Raw genomic sequence first — 17218 nt, forward strand, 5'->3', positions numbered from 1 at the left:
AGAAGGGTGCCCGGCGTGTCAAGCACCTCTAGGTCGGGTCTCGCTCACTCTCCCGAACCTCTCCGAGCGCCATCTCCGCTCCCCGGCACGGAACGGTCGCCGCCCGCGGGGCCACGCCGCCGTTACCGCGAGATGGGCAGTTACCGCGAGAGGCGCCGGGGACGGGAGGGCCGGGTGAAGTCTCGCGAGAGTGGGGCGGCTCTCGGGCATGCGGGCGAAGGCGACAGCGCCGTGCCCGATTGGCGGGGCGCGTTCCCCCTCCCTCGCCCGTTCCCGACGTCGCGCATGCGCCGCGCGCCGCCGGGCCGTATCCGTGTCCCCCCCACGGTGCGTGTGTCACCAGCGCGCGGCGGCGCTGAGGCCGCGAGAGCGCTCCTGGGCATCGGCGGCGCGGGAGCGGCCCCGACACGTGCGGCCCCCGCCGGGCGGGAGAACCGGGATCGGAGCCGCGCAGGGCCTCGGGGACTTCGCCCGGAGGCGGCCCGGCCTGGCCTGACCCAGCTGCCCTGCCGGGAGCGGTTGAGGGAAGAAGTGGAGGAGGCCCGCGCCCCGTGCCCGTGTCCCTGCGCGGCGGCGCCCGCGGTCCAGAATGAAGTGAGGAGGAGCCGCCGCCGCCAGGAGACACTTCCGTTTTGCGGGAGAGGCCGCGCCGGCCTGTGGGACGCTGCCGGTGCCGCTCCACCGCCGCCGCATCGGGCAGCGCGCCCAGCCCCGGCCTCAGCCGGACCCCGTATGTATTGGTGCGGCCCCATGTGAGGCGGGCGGGCAGTGCGGGAGCGAGCGAGGCCTCGGCGCGGCCCGCGAGCGTCCATCCCGGTGCGTGTGCGCGGCGCCGCCGGGTCCCCATGGCGCCCTGAGCGCGACGGTGGCGGCGGGTTCCCTGGGCCGCGCCCTCGGCCTTGAGCGAGCTCGATGCCGAGCACCTCGGACGCGGCGGCCGGCGGGAGTGGGGGCAGCCGGGGCTGGGGCAGCGGCGGTGGCGGCAGCACGGCGGTGGAGGCGGCGGCCGACAAGAAGCGGCTGCACCACAGGAGGCGGAAGCGCTTCGCGGCCCAGCCGCAGCCGCCGCCGCCGGCCCCGCACCCGCTGCTGTTCCCGTTGCTGCAGCCGCCGCTCCTGCAGCCCCCACTGCTGCAGCCGCCGCTGCCGCCACAGTCCCTGCTCTTCCTGGCGGCCACCGGCGCCTCCTCTTGTTGCGGGGACGGCGGGGAGCGGAAGCGGCCGCGCGGCAAGCGGCGCTCTGGCTCCCGGCATAAGCGGCGGCGGGGCCGCGGCGGCGGCGGCGGGGGCACCCAGGAGACGGAGAAGCGGCGTGGTAGCGGCGGGTTGAGCACGCTGGTGGAGGAATACGACGACGTGAGCTCCCAGTCCGAGGGACTGTTGGGCAGCGGCGCGGCCGGCGGAGGCAGCCCAGGCTCCTCCTCGGGCGGTGGGACCCAGCGGCAGCGGGGCGAAGCAGAGCGAAGCGGCCGGTCCCGTCGGGAGCACCGCAGCAGCAGCGGGCGCTCCAAGGAGCGTCATCGAGAGCATCGCCGGCGGGGAGAGGAAAAGGCGCAGCAGGAGGGGACGGCGGCACCAGGCCGCGGGGCATCCGAGCCCTCCTCGTCCTCCAAATCCCGCAGCCGCCACAACCATACCGGGAGCCAAGACCGGGAGGGACTCAAGAGCAGCAGCGGCGGTGGCAGCGACGGCCGCAGGAAGGGCTCCCTCCCCTCTCCCAGCAGCGGCAGGAAAGACCGGGAGAGCAAATCGCACCGGAGCCGGACTAAAGTGGCTAAAGAGCCACCGTCGGCGTACAAGGACCCTCCAAAAGCTTACCGGGACGACAAGCTCGAGCCCAAGGCGTACCGGCGGCAGCGCTCGTCGCCCAGCCCCGGCCGGGATGACAGCCCTCCTCTGCACCGTTCCTCGCAGAGCCAGCGCAGCCGTAAGTCGCTCAGCCCGGTGGGCGCCCGCTCGCCCCTTAGCCCCTACAGCCGACGCCGATCCCCCAGCTACAGCCGGCACAGCTCGTACGAACGCGGCGGGGATGTGTCGCCTAGCCCCTACAGCAGCTGGCGCAGGTCTCGAAGCCCCTACAGCCCCGTTATCCGGTAAGTCCGGGCCCGGGGGTGAAGGCGGGATGGTGTGGGGGCCCGGTGTGTGGAGGAGGGGAGTAATGACTGGGGCAGGAACGCAGGAGAGGCCGGAGAGGTTTGCATCCAGCAGCAATCTCTCCCTGTTTCCCTTTTGCTGCCAGAAAGCTGGGGTGAGGGGCAGGGGAGAGGGAGAAGTACAAAGATCTTCCTGTCCTGTCTCTCGGGGAGAAAGGGAGATGCGAGTGCCTGTAACACTCTCGGTGGGAGATCATCTGGTTGGAAAAAGGCTTTTAAATGTTAAAGGGTTTGAGAACGTTTTCGGATGAGATTGACTGAAAGAAGAGGCTCCTTGGAGGACAGGTATTCTAAAGGACCAATTTTGATTTTTAAATCTTTGCTTACAAAGTATAGACATCCTGTGGTACATCTTTATGTATTCTGTTCTTGGGTAAAATATGATGCATATCGAATATATCTGGGTTTGGTTTAATTTCTGCTAATCTAAAGAGAAAAACAACTGACAGGCAATTTGTGTTTACAAGTCTTTTCTTGTTCTTTTTAGAGGTCTGTGGAAGCACTTGGGCTTTCTGTTTTGCTAGAAAATTGAGTCAGTGTCATGTTTTGATAAATTGTCTTGTATTTTACATAAGCTATGAAAAACATAAGCTCTTTTCCTGGTAAGGTTATGCACGTATATATAATTAATGCACGCTTGCAGATAATTTTTCTTCAGTATTAGTGGGAACTCAGGGTGTAAAGGTCAGCATTGCATGAGTTTTTGAATTTTATGTGGAGAGGAAGTGTGAGCTGTTTGTTTCTAATCAGATGCAAACCGTGTTGTGGAATTAAAGCTCTTCAGAATATTTTAACCTGCAGAAAAGTACACTGGAAATTTAGAAGTATTTGCTTAATATGTGTTTATAACTGAAGATTTTTATTTCCTATATTGGAATCTTACTATTGCCACATTGTTTGTAGACCTGCTTAAATTCATGTCTGGACTTCAATTTTAAAGATATCCAGCAATGTGCTGTTCCACTGGCAAGAATTTTGTTTACAAGGCATTACCTGGTGGGTTGTCTGAGAACTGTTCTCTGGTGTTTTTAATAAGCACTTTGTGTTGATCACCATTTGGGGGGTCCGGTAATGTATCCAGGAACCATGATAAAGCTGTTCCGTATTCCATTGGGCTCTTGGTAGAGTCTGCTGTCCTGAGTGTACATCAAATGCTGTTTAAAGAGCAAAGTAACAAAGCTGTGTCCTACTTTGTTCAGAGAGATAGAGCCACAGTGCCGTGGGATTGTCTAAAGGTGTGGTTGTACAGAATAATTTTGTAAGCAGTAGGGTGTTTCAAGAAGAAAACACTGTAATTGCTCTGAAAACACCATGCTGTTCTTCTGTGAGAGTCTGTTATAAGTGGTTAAAATACACTTTTAAAATTATTTGAATAATAGCATAACAGGAATATTATATGCATAGTTTGAATTAAAAGCCCTAGGAATCAGATTGTTTTCTGTAGTTGCTTATATCCTGGAATAAGAAAGCTAATAATGATGCACAGAATTATGTATTTGAGGTTTGCATTTAGGAATAGCCAGATTGACAGCCCAGTTAAATTCAGGGTTCTGTATGCACTGACTAATTGGGCTGTACTAGAGTTTTGTAGGAGTGTTCTTTTTCTGTTGGTAGTGGGCCTGTGATTTGAAGCACGAAAGTTTAAATCTCCTGATTTTGATATTCACTCTGTAGTGAGTGAGTCTTTCTTGAGCCTGCAGATCTGTTTCTAGAGGTTAGCTTTGTGACTTCCCATCTTTCTTCCTCCCTCCAGTTGAATTGTAATTTGTGTTCAGTTTTTAACTGCTTACAGACAAATGCAGACTGTCAGGTGTTCAGGAGAGGAATTGGAATGGCTAAGTGAAAAGAAGAGGTTTCTATATGTAGAAAGAAAGGTCTGTCCTAATGGGACATTCATTGCAAAAATGTCACTTGCATAGAAAACAAAAAACTTAAAGTGTGAATATAAATTGTTGATAATGTTTACCTGTTGAGGAGAAATGAAAGCCAGTGGTTTTTTCCATACAGCTATTGATAATAATGTATAGTGCAATGGCAGTGGGGAAATAGAAAGGTAGCAGTCTATACCTTTTTTTTAACCATTCAAAACTGTGTCATAATCACTTTTTGCTTGACTCTAGTGCTACAACCAAAATGCTGAACATTTTGCTGTCCTGTTTGATAATGATACAGTGGCCTTAGACTTGATAGACTGTTACAGTTTCATAAAGGCAACACCTTCTTATAGCCCCTGTGTTCTTCATCTGGATGATTTTAAAGGCTTAATTCTGGGTTTATGTCCAGACAGCAGGGACTTTGTATGTGACTGAGTATATTGGCCTGCAAGTCTTTTTGCTCTTTTCATTTTATATCTCATGTATGTGTCTTCTCTAGCGTTATGTAAGTTACCCAGTTATTTTGGTATGTAGAAAATTATTAGGAAGCAGTTCCAGCATGCTTGGAAAGCCTCTGTGTTTAATGATGATTTTTTAATCTAGGTGTCTGAGCTGCTTAGGGAGAAACTTCTAGTAAACAGCTGAAGAGAAACAAGTGAAGTCAGCTTTGCTAGTTTGAAGCAGCAACAGTGCATTGTTGCTGTGAGGTTTGAATTGCAGTACTGACTTAGCTGGTTTTAGGTGATGTTGTTTGGCTGTGGATTCTAAGGAGAAGAAAAGACACTGGATATGTGTTCCATACTTGGTGATCACTCTTTAAAAGATGGACTAATTACTTTTCCCATTGTAATAGTAGGGAAAGATTGTGTTTTTGAGCTGTATTCACTTGTTGGACAAAACTTCTTTACTTACTGCGGGTGGATTTGTATTACTCTTATTTTCTTGTAAATATATATGAATTAATATATGGATAGGATAACACAGCAGTTCTAAAATAACACATGCATATTTTCGAAATGGAAATTCTTCCAAAAGTATGAGGTATTTATTTCTCTACTGGTAAAATGACTGGATTAAATAAAAAATTCTCAACCAAACCCCATGGTTGAAATAAGAAGCAGATGCAGTCTCTTGCTTCCTACAATTTCATGCTAAACTAGTTTCCAGAGAACTACTTTTTGTAACTTGAGTCTGGTCATATGTTATGTGATCACACATTTAAATCAGTTAGCAGTATAGATGAGTAATTACATTTTTCCAAATTTGGATACACCAACCAATCTGCTTAGGTAAAAGTAAGTGGGTGGGGCACTACTAGCATAGTACTACCATGTGCATAGATGTTGCTTATTATAGGAAAGATACAAATGTATTTTTATTTTGGTACTAGAGTAATCTCAGTCTGTATTGGTAGCTAGTCTGTACTAGTGAGGCTCTGCAAAATATGGATCATTTATGTGCAAAATCACAACAAGTGTAGGGAAAACAGTAAAATATATATTCAGCTAGTAAATGGAGAAGCCATGGTTTCATACATTGATTTGGAAATGACTTTCATTCCAGTAATTCTACTACTTTTGAATTTTAAGGATTAAGGGAGAGTTTGATTTTCCTGCCCCCCTTGATTAGTAAAAACAGATTTTTGGTTTATTTTTTTTAATTTAAAGATCTCTAATTTTGGTTAGTTAAACTGTATTTTGCAGAATTTAAAATGGACCACTCTAAGTTTTCACTGTTTCAAATAGCTGATTTTTCCAGTGCACATTGGTGGCCTTTGCCTTTTGCTCATGTGCCTTTCCTTTTTCCTTGTTGCTGCTACTTCTTTCCTTATTTGAAAAAAAGAATTCAGTTTGAAAAAAATAAATTCAAATGTGTTCAAACACGGATATTGAGTTTACTTAACCTTTTGCTGGTTGATTTCTTTGTAGACCAAGTTCTCATATGAAAATAGAGGGTTTTAAAGCAGGTTCAAGAAACAAATAAAAGCCTAGCTGAGAGTTTTCCAGTATGTATTAGAGACCCTTTTAAAGATTTAATTTAGTTTGTATCAGTAAGACAGGTTATGTAGTCTTCATGTACAAAGCAGCTGACAAGGAGGTTGTTTACAGAGCTGCATAGAATGTAACCTTGAACTGGGGGCTAGAGAAAATAAATAAAATTAATGAATAAGGGATCAAGTGAAAGAATACTATTACTGTAATGGCTTAAAGGAATGATCTGTATGTTTGCCTGCTAGACCAACATGGAAAAGCTATACTATGAGCTAAAATGTTTTGTCAAGGTGGTTTATGTTACCAAGGGATTGTAAATCTCTTGGAAGGTCTGTTGTAAAGCCAGTTGATGTGTAGGTATCTCTTCTCAAATACACTTGCTGTGCAGGGAAGGATGGCAGCGCTTAGTCAGTAGTCCAGCATTACCTGCGGGTTAAGGAAAGAGCTGGGCTACAGTGGTTGTTTTAACCTCCTTTGGACTGTTAGGTTTCTTGGTTTTCCCTTTGTGTTCTCATAAATCCCTTTGTGTTATGCACTGTTAAAAAGTTTCTGACAAAGTCAGTTCCCTCGTTCAGCTCACAGACCCTTATGTATTTCAACTACAAAATTGTTTGCATTTAGGTAACATGTAGCTGGCCACCAGTATGATGGCTTAAGCTTGCTCTTAAAGTAGTTAAGAAGAAAAGAGGTTTTTAAGTTTAGAAACATGAGAATATAACACATGATCGTTCGGATTTGTCAATAAAATGTAACTTTTTTGGTATTAAGGGGATACTGAAAGGGGGCAGAAAGAAACACCTAGAAAAGGAGCATGGCAAGAAAAACCATGTAAGCAGAATGAAATGTATTCCTGGAAATCTGACGTAGGTAACAGTTTTCTTTCTTCTCTGGTTTCAAATATCAAGACACTAAAAGATAGCACTCTAAGCTGGTATTTGGAATTCTTTCATTTTCTACTCGAGAATGTAAGTGGTATTATATCAGTTGACTTTTTTCTTTGTTAAAATAATCAGTAAATTTTTTAGTGAGCCAGTGAAGTGCAATAAAATGTTGCCTGTCAGGAAGGAGAAACATTGTAAGAGTTTTGAAACCTGTAATTCAAAACGTTTTGATCTCTCAAGTAGTTTTTTCTAAACTAAGTACATTGTATGAAGCAGAGAAACTCTGAATTCCTGTTTGTTCTGTTTGTTTTATGAAATGTTGGGTACTAAGCAAACCTAAACCAACTTTTTTTTTTTTTTTTTCATCTTTGAGGGCAATGTTTTTCTTGGACTGAAGAGTCTTGGTTGCAGGGTGGCTTCCTTAATACTGCTTTCTTCCTCTATAATTTTCTTTAAATTTGTCTCTTCTCCTGTATGATTTGTAGATAATATTTTAACTTTTTTGCGTGTTTGTTTTTAATTTTATTTTATAGCTATAGCGAAAATGTAATTTCTTCCATGTCTCTTTGCAAATAGTCTGGTTGTGCATACTTATGGTCTTCAGGCACATCAATTTTCTATGTTCTTTTTGTCATCACCCTCAATGTATAAAAACACACTGACATCTGTATATGGCTCAGAAAGGATTTCACAAATGTCATGAAGTGTGGCAGTTGTCCTCTCTGTAGGGATCTACACTTGTGTGAAGTGAATTCAAGATTAATGACTTAAGTGGCAAAGGTACTCTAAAATGGGGCAGAACTTCTGGGTGCAAACAGGGAGAAGCATTGAAGGAAAGTTGCCTTCTTAGTAACTACTTATTGACCTCTCCCCTTGTGTGTTAACAGCACATGCTGGTGCTTCAGTTTAAGAGAGTGAAATGTGGCCTTTAGGTTTAGTAAATTTCCTGATCTCCTTACTTCAGGAAAAGAAATTTGAATTGCGTTTTTCAGTGTATTTGCTTTTTGCAGTGCAGGACTGTGCAGTTGCATCCATCATTCTTTTGTTCCTTTTAGTGTGTTAAAAACAGGCTGCTGACTAGGTCTGAAACAGTTGTTGTCAAATGTCAGATAAGGCATTTTACATGTATGTGTATGCATGCACACACATTTGATAGAGACCTGCTGGAAGATTTAGACTCTGTACTTCACATACCTCTTGTGGTGGTTTTTTAGGGTCTCACTAGGTAGGCAGTGTCCTGTTAACTGGCAGACACTGGCTGTTGCGTGAGCACATTTCTGTGCTGCTGTGACTTCATCTTTTATGTCAAATGTTAAGTCTGAACAGAGTGAGCTGGCTAGTTTTATTATGTATTAAGCAATATTTTTCCACTCTGAGTGCTGTATAAGCTTTTGAGGGAAAGCTTGTAAATGTGTCCATATTTTTGGGTTTGTGCCGTTTTTATAGGTGAGAACTTGTACATAAGTTGTTTAGTCTTTTGGGACTTATGAACTACACAGATGAAAGGAAGTGATACTTGAGTGTTTGGAAAGACTATTAGTCTTATGAAAACAGCAGGTTTTATCATTGTAACTTGAATAACTAGCATTTTGACAAATCTGCTTTTTACTTAAAATTCAGGGTTTGTCAGTTTGGTTGAAAATGTTGATGCTTTTGCTGTATTCTCTAGGTCTGACTCGGTGGTTCAGGTACAGCAAGGGATTCTTGCTAAGGTTTTTGGGATGCTAAAGGTACTATATATAGGTAATATAATAGTTTTTTCTGACATAAGTAATGAAAAGTTTTTGGAAAATTTAAACCAGTGTAGAGGTTTAAACAGTCGGTCAACATATTTCATAACTAGGCTGCTATCATTTTGATCTGCTGTTAAGGGCTGTAATAGGTACTGGGACTGAAACTTAACTATTTGTGTGCATGCATATCTGCTGTCTCCCACATGAACGCAGTTCTGACATGGAAAAGTTGTGCAGTTGTCATGTGGAGTGTGAAAGCCATGATGGACAATGGTTGGGTTTGGTTTTTTTTTCAGCTGAGCTTGCATAAATTCATGTTCATGTCCCAAACTGCCTTGACTAGTATTGGTAAAGTACAGACATCAATCCACTGTCAGTTCTTATTTGTTTTTGAAGTACAGAAGTTTAGGTTATTTTTGCTCTAGGTTTTCAAAACTGCCTCTTCCTCACTGAGTTGTTGTAGCTGAATCAGACGATGAAATTAGTTGTCACTCCTTTGAACAGATTTTTTCATTTTATCCTTAGTAGTGAGCTAAACAAACCTGTTTTATTTTGTGCCAAATGGAACAGAACCAGTCTTAGAATCAGGCACGGTGTCTCACCAACTGTGTTGTTTTAAGCTGCTACTTCTCTTTTCTAGTGCATGTGAAATTATGTCTGTATTTGTTAGTTACGTGATTACTTTCATTGTTAGGTATCAATCAAAATGAACAAGAAACCCCATATCATACTTATGAAAGAAACAGGGCTCATTTTGGGATGTTTAGGGCATGTTTTAAATTTAGTACAGGTTGTAATGATGTACTTGGGATGGAGGTTATGTTCTACAGGTAACTGGGGAGAGTCAGTCTGAAATAGCTGATTTATAAACAAGATGTGCAAGGAATTTTTTTCCAAGACAGATCAGTGACATCTTTGCAAATGATGCACCATTTACAGAAGTCAGTTTAGGACTAACGGGGACTATTAGCTTGTGCTTGATGCTGGAGAAATGCAATGATACTGATTCCAGGGCAGGTGCAGATCTGCAGAAGTAACACCACTGTTTGAGATCTTCAGTAATTCCTCTCCAAAAGTGAGACAGCAGTGTGAGGAGAGCTCTGGTCTAGCATTTAAAGTGTGTGTATTTTCCAGATTTTTCTTTCTTTTTCTTCCTGCTACATTGTTTAAACTCTGTTTAATGGAACTTTGTACCTTTTTAGTTTAACTCCTGTTTGGCCAAACCTCTGAAAATATTCTGTGGGATTTAGTACTTAGATCTTCAAAATAATGAAAAAAATTATTTCAGCAACAGGATTCAAAATGAAGAAGAGAGTTTTCAATGGAATTTTTGTGCTAAATATTATGATTTTATTTGGTGTTTATTAGACATGAACATTAATATGCCTTTACTGAGTAAACCAAACATTAGATTTTGGTTGAAAATTGTTAGAAGAGAATTGTGAGGCTTCTTTCAATTAAAGTGTAAAAAACTTTTAGGATTATTATTATTGTTGCTATCTGTTATTGTTACCCTGCTGTGCCAGAAAATCCTATAAAACCTGCTTCCTGGCATATAATTGAACTGTGCTAGTTTCCAAGAGTTATCTTCATCTGAGATTTGATTTTTTTTTCTTTCATGAATCTAACCATTTGGATCAATTTCACCTGTAGAATTTTGAAGCGTGTGCTGTACTATATTGTGTGAATACACATTTTTTCAGTCACTTTTTGATTTATCTGAGTGACTTTTTATTGGGTAAGAGTTCCTGCATTATAAAAGGAAGAAGAGTGTAAATTTAGAAATTAGTCAATATTGCACACAAAAGAAATGTTACTGTACTTGATTAAATATTTGTTCAGTTAAAGCATTGAGATATAATTTCGTGTGTTGATAATTAAAACTGAATTGACTTAATTGTCAGTAAAATTAATTTTTTTGTGGGATGGGTAGTCCTGATCATAGGGATTGTAGTTGGAATTATTTTTGCTTATTTATTGGGTTACTTTTTTTGTTGTTTGGGTCTGGGTTTTTTGTTTCCTTTTGTTTTAGCAACCTCCATACATTGGTGTGCTATCTTTTGAACTCTGAAATTCTTGTATTTTCAGGAAGTCTTATTTTTGGTATTGCTCGATACTTTTGTCTTTCTTCAGCTGATGAATACTGGGTGTTTTTAATCCTGAATATGCTTTTTCTTCCAAATGATAAGCAAAATAAATTTCCATCAAACTTTAATCAAGAAAATACTTGTAGATCTGATGAATATCCTTGTTATTCTTGGTATGGTAAAATGGATTGAAGCCCTTACATTTAATTTAATTTATTTCATAACATTGCTATGTGGTTGCTTTGATTTTTTTTTTCTTCTTTCTATTAGTGTCTGCATTCAGATGCAGTTATATCATAGGCCCGTTTGTGGGTTATGTTTGCTTGTCAATAGATGTAGTAAATGTTGGGTACCTGACCTTTTGGGGTGAGGGGGGAGGAAGTTGTTTGTTTTGATTATTTTTGAAGTTGTTCAATTAGATTTTAAAAAAGGAAAGTTGTTTTTAAGTTGGCTACATTGCAGCCTTTAGTATTCCATTTTTTTCTTTAGTATTCCTTTTTTTTCTCAGTTAACTTAATGATATTTATGGAAGTGAAAATTCAGACATTCCTACAATTAAAAACAGTGTTGTTTAGGTTTCTCGTGTCCTGTGTAATTTTAATTTCATTTTGTTGAATTCTGACTAAGCAGTCAATTGAAATTTTTCAAGTACTGTATATACTAAAGGTATTTGTTGAATTCTGACTAGGCAGTCAATTGAATTTTTTTCAAGTACTGTATATACTAAAGGTATTTGTACAAGTTGCACAAATTAAGATTTTCTTTTAGGAGAAAAATATCTCTTAAGTAGTGAGGAAAGCAGAACATTCCTTGCCTTATATAAGTATTGTATTTCGCAGTTCTGTGAGATGAGAAACTACATATAAGGGTTTTAATGTTTTCTAACAGGAAAATGTAGAATCTTGACTGATTAACTATAGAATTTTATTTTTTGGTCTTTCGTATTTCATAGACTTCTGTTTATTCTATGAGCATGGGGGTAATAGTTGATTTAAAAAATGTAATTTGTCAAAAAAGTAGTGCTGGGAAAGCAGCTAGACTTAATTTTACCTGGGTAAATCTTTAATTTTTTGAAATAGGAGATCAGCAAAATCTCGTAGCAGAAGTCCATATTCATCAAGGCACTCCAGGTCTCATAGCAGACACAGATTGTCTAGATCCAGAAGTCGTCATTCAAGTATTTCTCCTAGTACATTGACTCTGAAGAGTAGCCTGGCTGCTGAGCTGAACAAAAACAAAAAAGCACGAGCTGCTGAGGCAGCCAAAGCTAGTGCGAAAGCTTCCAATACTTCAACACCTACTAAGGGAAACACTGATACTGCTGTAAGTGCACCTCAAGTGAACAATGCTAAGGACCTGAAGAAAATCAAAACTGAGCATACATCTTCTCCTACCAGCAGTGCAAATCTGAAAAATGACAAGGCAAAAGCAAAGGTCTCGCTTCCTGAAACAAAAGCAGAAAATAATTTAATTGCAGACAAAATTACAAAACAGAAGCCTGCAGCAGTAAAAGAGAATAAATTGACTGTTGTGAAGCAGCAACCTGTCCCTGTAAAAGAGAAAAACAAACCAAGTACACCAAGTGTAGTAGCCAAGGAGAAGGATCGAATTGTTGCACTACCGACCTCCACACTACCACCCTTGCCTTTGCCTCCCACGCTGCCTGAAGATAAAGAAACTGATAGGTGAGTTGTGATAGAGATTTGCTTTTGGGATTGTTTGTTCCTTTTTATAATGGTTGTTGTTATTTCCTTTGGAAAATAAATATAAAATTATATGCCAGGTCAGGCTAATGCATTTTTTAATTTGTTCTTGCTCTTCAGTCTTGTTTGACTGGTGACTATTAGTGAACTGGAGGAATTTGATCTTAAAAATAGTTTTAGTTATTGAAAAAAGAAGAGTTTGGTCTAAGAAGACGCTTTCTATAAAAAGTGTACTAAAGAAATGTTTTTAAAATTGCTGGTAATAGTAGCTTTGGGACGAATTAAAGGATGTATTAAAGGATTCAAGATTTCAAGTTTGGTGTCAACATATACATACTTCTCGGGAAAAGTTGAATTCAGTAGCAATATGAGAAAATTGTTTAGCTGAGGTTTGAAGAAAAGATTTTCTTCCCTTGGAAAGGCAATTGTTTTATAGCTGGGCATTATTTTAGTGTAATTTATTTCAAAGACCAGTATTATTTTGAGTATGTATAATGGAACTGAAGTTCATGACTTGTCATTTGTGTTAATTTTGAAGTGTAAAAATTGGTCTGTAGTGAAGAAATTATTTTCTATGTCTAAGTGTCATCTGAATTTAAATGTTAAGTCTGTTTGTAGTCCTAACAGAGAATCTCTGCTGTGATTTGTGGTTTTGTGGGTTTTTTTTGTTTGTTTGGTGGTTTTTTGGGTTTTTTTTTTTGTGGTTTTTTTTTTTTTTTGGTTTTGGTTTTGCTGAAGGTGCTACATGCCTCTTACATGTATGCAAGAAATCACTTCACAAGTAAGCCAGAAATTTTTAGCTAGAGGTGAAGATGTTTGTGTTTGCTAGTTATTTAAGTTCGTATTAAACATTAATGGTGCATAGAAGCCTTGGGAGATAAATGCAACATAACATAGTATTAGACAGTTATATATTAGTTTATAGTTGTAGGATAGGAATAGTTTCTTGCCCTTCAACATTAAACTACAGCAAATGTAATAATGGTGTAGTGAATGTGTGATTGTATTTACATTTGTGACGAAGCCATCCTCTCCAGGTAAATGAGAATCCTGATACTGTGAGCAAGATTTACTGTTTTAACTAAAAACTGGTCTATGTAGTTTAACTAAATTTGACTAGCATTGCAGTATTAATTGCAACAATATGAAATGAGATTTCATATTGAAGCTGGATGATTGCTTCTGATATTGTTATTATTGTTATATTTTAATGGATCACCTGTTTTAAGTTAGCTAAACTGAGGGGTTAAGCTACAACTAAGCAGTGGTTCTTTCAGCACTGGGCTAATTTTTATTTCAAAACCAAAAGCCTACTGTTGCAAACAGCTGCATTAGAAAGATTAATGAGAAGTAATGGAATGTCTTTTATGCTTTGCTTAGTTTTACCTATAGGATGTTATAAACTTTGAACCAGAAATTATAAGTCATGATAAAGCTTAAGTAATCAAAGGAAGAAGATCAATGTTTTTAATGGCAGAGGAGGGCAAAGGTATTTACCTTGAGCTTGGAGTTACTATGGGGAAATTGTGTCAACAAAGAAAGTTTGAGCTCGATGCTATGCAGAACTGTCTGGTTTGGGTCCTTCAGTAAGAATCTCATAAGCCCACAAATAAGCGACCTAATGGAACATCAGGGTTGCAACCCCACAGTGCAGGTTAGCTGAAAAGGAAAATTGCCCCAGTCATCAATGATGTGTGATTCAGCAGACCTGAAAAAAAAGCTCCTCTTGGCTGCCTCTATTTTCATGTGCCACTTTTAAAATCTGTGTCAGAAGCTTTCATATGTTAGGTTTTCACTCATATTGAAAATTTTGGGGAAAAATTATGAGATAAATACTAATGTATAAACTTCAAAATTAGAGCTTTTTAGCGCCATGACAGTTACATGCACTGCACTACTAAGGTGGTTTATTCTTTATAGCATGTTAACCATTATATTTGTGATGACGACAGTCTATGCTTCCTTGTGATGCTTCTTTAAAATAGGGTAGTGGCAGTAGTGTTCAGTTTTCACAGAGAACCATAGACATGTGCAAAACATTGGAATGCTGTATTTGAATATATAAGGACTACTCATTGCAAGAAAAGTAAGAAAAAATCTATGCATTCTGTATTTGAGTTGGCAATATGTTTCCATTTTAGAGAAGTTCCTGCTTTATCTATGAAACTAAGCAGGTAAGAAGTTGTAAAAAAGCTGTCACAGAGGATGAATAGTGCGATTTGGCAAATGCAGCTAACTTGGAAAATGTCCCCTCAAAGCATTACTTAAGTTTTATTGATAAAGTGATGGAAATTAAAAGAGTGAATACTGTGTGAGTGTCCTGTAGGAGAGAAATAATTATGTAATTATATAAAGTTTAGAGATGGTCATGGCTTTAAAATTACTGGATATGCAATAGCTGAACAAATAACTAAAAAGTTCAGGTAAAATTGAGCCATATACTTAAGAAAAAAAATCCTGCAGCAGTTATGATTCCCCATTAGAATGGTAAGAGCATTTCTCAGATCATTGTGTAATTAAAAGATACTGTACATGTGTTTGGGGATTCTCAAGGCAGAGATGAACAGTATCTGTTATCTAATTATGGCTGGTGAAAAATCAGTCAGATATCAGTAACCCATGTCAGAAAATCATTGTCATTTTTTTCATCTCATATTTTTTTCCCACTTGATATGCATGCTGATCACTAGAAATGTGTTGAAGCTGGAGTGTTTCAGCAGATGCATACAATTAGAATTTGTAAATGAGGTGATGTGAACAGTCTCGTAATGCCGGCAATGTTAATGTAAGCATGAAGCTCATTAGCTGTGATGACCAGTTTTAGAGAGAGCTGGGTTAGTCAGATCTTCAGCACCTGAGCTCTAAATATTTGTAATAGTCTAGGCCATAAGCTTGGAAAGAAGCTTATGTGGCAGAAGAGGTCTGGCCTGGTAAGGCTTCTTGTGTCATCTTACCTCAGCTTTCACCAGAAAGGTCTGATTTCACAGTTCTGTAGAATTGTGGTTGTTAACTGTGCATCTTCCAAAGAGCTATTTGTGAGTCATTTATCCAAGTCATGCAAATTTTAAAAGCAGAGATTTCAAGTGTTGGTGCATTGACAGTCTAGAATATATATATTTTTAAAAAATTCTAATAAGTTTTGCTATTATGTTAATATTCTACTATCTTCAACTTACTAGCAAAACGATGGGTTTTTTTAATAGTTTGAGAGAAAATCTTTCAGTGAAGTCAGTTAAAGAAACAGAGAAGAAACTTCGCCACCTGCTTGCAGACTTGCCACTTCCACCTGAGTTGCCTGGAGGAGCTGAGGTACCCAAAAGTCCTGAAGAAAAGAAACCAGCAGTTCAGTTACATAGCAAGAGAAGGCCAAAGTATGTTTATTAAACTTTTTTAAAAAGCTCATTAAGCAAGTAGAAATGATAATAGTTTCTTTAAAATATGTTTTTGTCAAAAGAGTTCTGCTTTTTGACATTTTTAATATTAATTAAATATTAATATTTAATTAATCAAATATTATTGACTCAAACTGCATGGTTTATTTCCACTTAATGGTAATAAGACAGTTAACTAGTAATGTCTCAAACAGCATTGAGGGTGTCTTCGAAGCTAAGACAGCGTCTAGTTATACTAGCTGTATTCTTAAAAATATTTGTTGCTTTCTAGAATATGTGGACCACGACATGGTGAAACTAAGGAAAAAGAAATAGACTGGGGAAAGCGCTGTGTGGATAAATTTGATATCATTGGTATTATTGGTGAAGGCACTTATGGGCAAGTTTACAAAGCCAGAGATAAAGATACAGGTAAGTTCAAAAAAGGTAAATGTAATCTTACAATTTTAAATGACCAGGATGGTTTTGTATTTTGCTTTATATTGAGTAAAATTTGTGGTATTCTGCCCTTTTATATTTGGGAGTTTTTTAGTTGTTGGTGTGTTCAGTTTTAAGTTTAGCATTTGTCTAAATCAGAAATTGTTTGCTGCATTGGAAAATCATTTCTCTGTAAAGCTGTGGCTGAAATGAAGCTGAGTAGTCCTAAATTCTGATTCTAATTTTTTGAGTTTTGATGGTCTGTATAAAGTTGAACTAGTAAAGAAGAGAGGCTAAATATCCTGTGGAAACTAAATGTCAATGTAGGCAGGTTGGCAAACTGTAATGAAGTTTGTAAGGGGATGTAGCTGTGAAAGAAGCTATGCATAAAACTTGGTCATGGTTGTTTGTACTCCAGTAGTCACTAGTTCATAGTAGGAAGAGAATCTGCTTCTGTGCAACACGTCTGTGAGGAGTTGCACATGGAGTATTCTTGCAATATAACTGACTTTACAATAGTGACATTATTTTTTAATTTCATGTTAAACTATTGCTGAAATGAACAAGCAGTCATCAGTAAGATACATAATATTGTCACTACTTCTAAATAGATTATCCCAATTCCTTATATATGCTGTATGCTGTGTGATTGTTTTGTGATTAGTTAATAGTTCTTTCCATGATTGCTTACTCTTCTGGCTTATTTGTGCATGCTTTGAATGCCGGACCATTTTCTATTTCAGCAGTAATTGAATCCCATAGGAGCACATACCAGCCTCAGTTCCTTCTGTCTGATCACCAGAGGAATAAGCAGTGTGATTATAATTCCTTCTTTATTCTTCACCTGTCTTGTCTCAGTTTGCAAACTTTAGTTTTAGTTAAATTGTCACAGATTTTTGCTTTTACCTTGAGAACCTTTGCAAATCATTGTTAGGATCTCCTGAGATACCCTTCTTTGCATATTTGCATTTTAATTCTGTCATAACC

At 40.0% G+C, this 17218-nt stretch overlaps 1 protein-coding gene across 6 annotated transcripts in view; it reads left to right on the top strand.

Annotated features, from left to right (window-relative positions):
• Window positions 1-767: 767 nt before the first annotated feature.
• CDK13 (cyclin dependent kinase 13) overlaps window positions 768-17218 on the top strand; it is a 46957-nt gene continuing 30506 nt past the window's right edge. For all 6 annotated transcript variants that reach the window (XR_011002999.1, XM_068201693.1, XM_068201703.1 and 3 more), the window contains exons 1-4: window positions 768-2093; window positions 11799-12404; window positions 15626-15793; window positions 16086-16225. Coding sequence is in view for 5 of the 6 variants with exons in the window: in XM_068201693.1 (XP_068057794.1) it covers window positions 913-2093; window positions 11799-12404; window positions 15626-15793; window positions 16086-16225 (2095 nt within the window). In the remaining variant the exon portion in view is untranslated. The remainder of the gene's footprint in view (window positions 2094-11798; window positions 12405-15625; window positions 15794-16085; window positions 16226-17218) is intronic.

This window comes from Anomalospiza imberbis, chromosome 1 (genome assembly GCF_031753505.1).
Source record: "Anomalospiza imberbis isolate Cuckoo-Finch-1a 21T00152 chromosome 1, ASM3175350v1, whole genome shotgun sequence".
NCBI lineage: Eukaryota > Metazoa > Chordata > Aves > Passeriformes > Viduidae > Anomalospiza > Anomalospiza imberbis.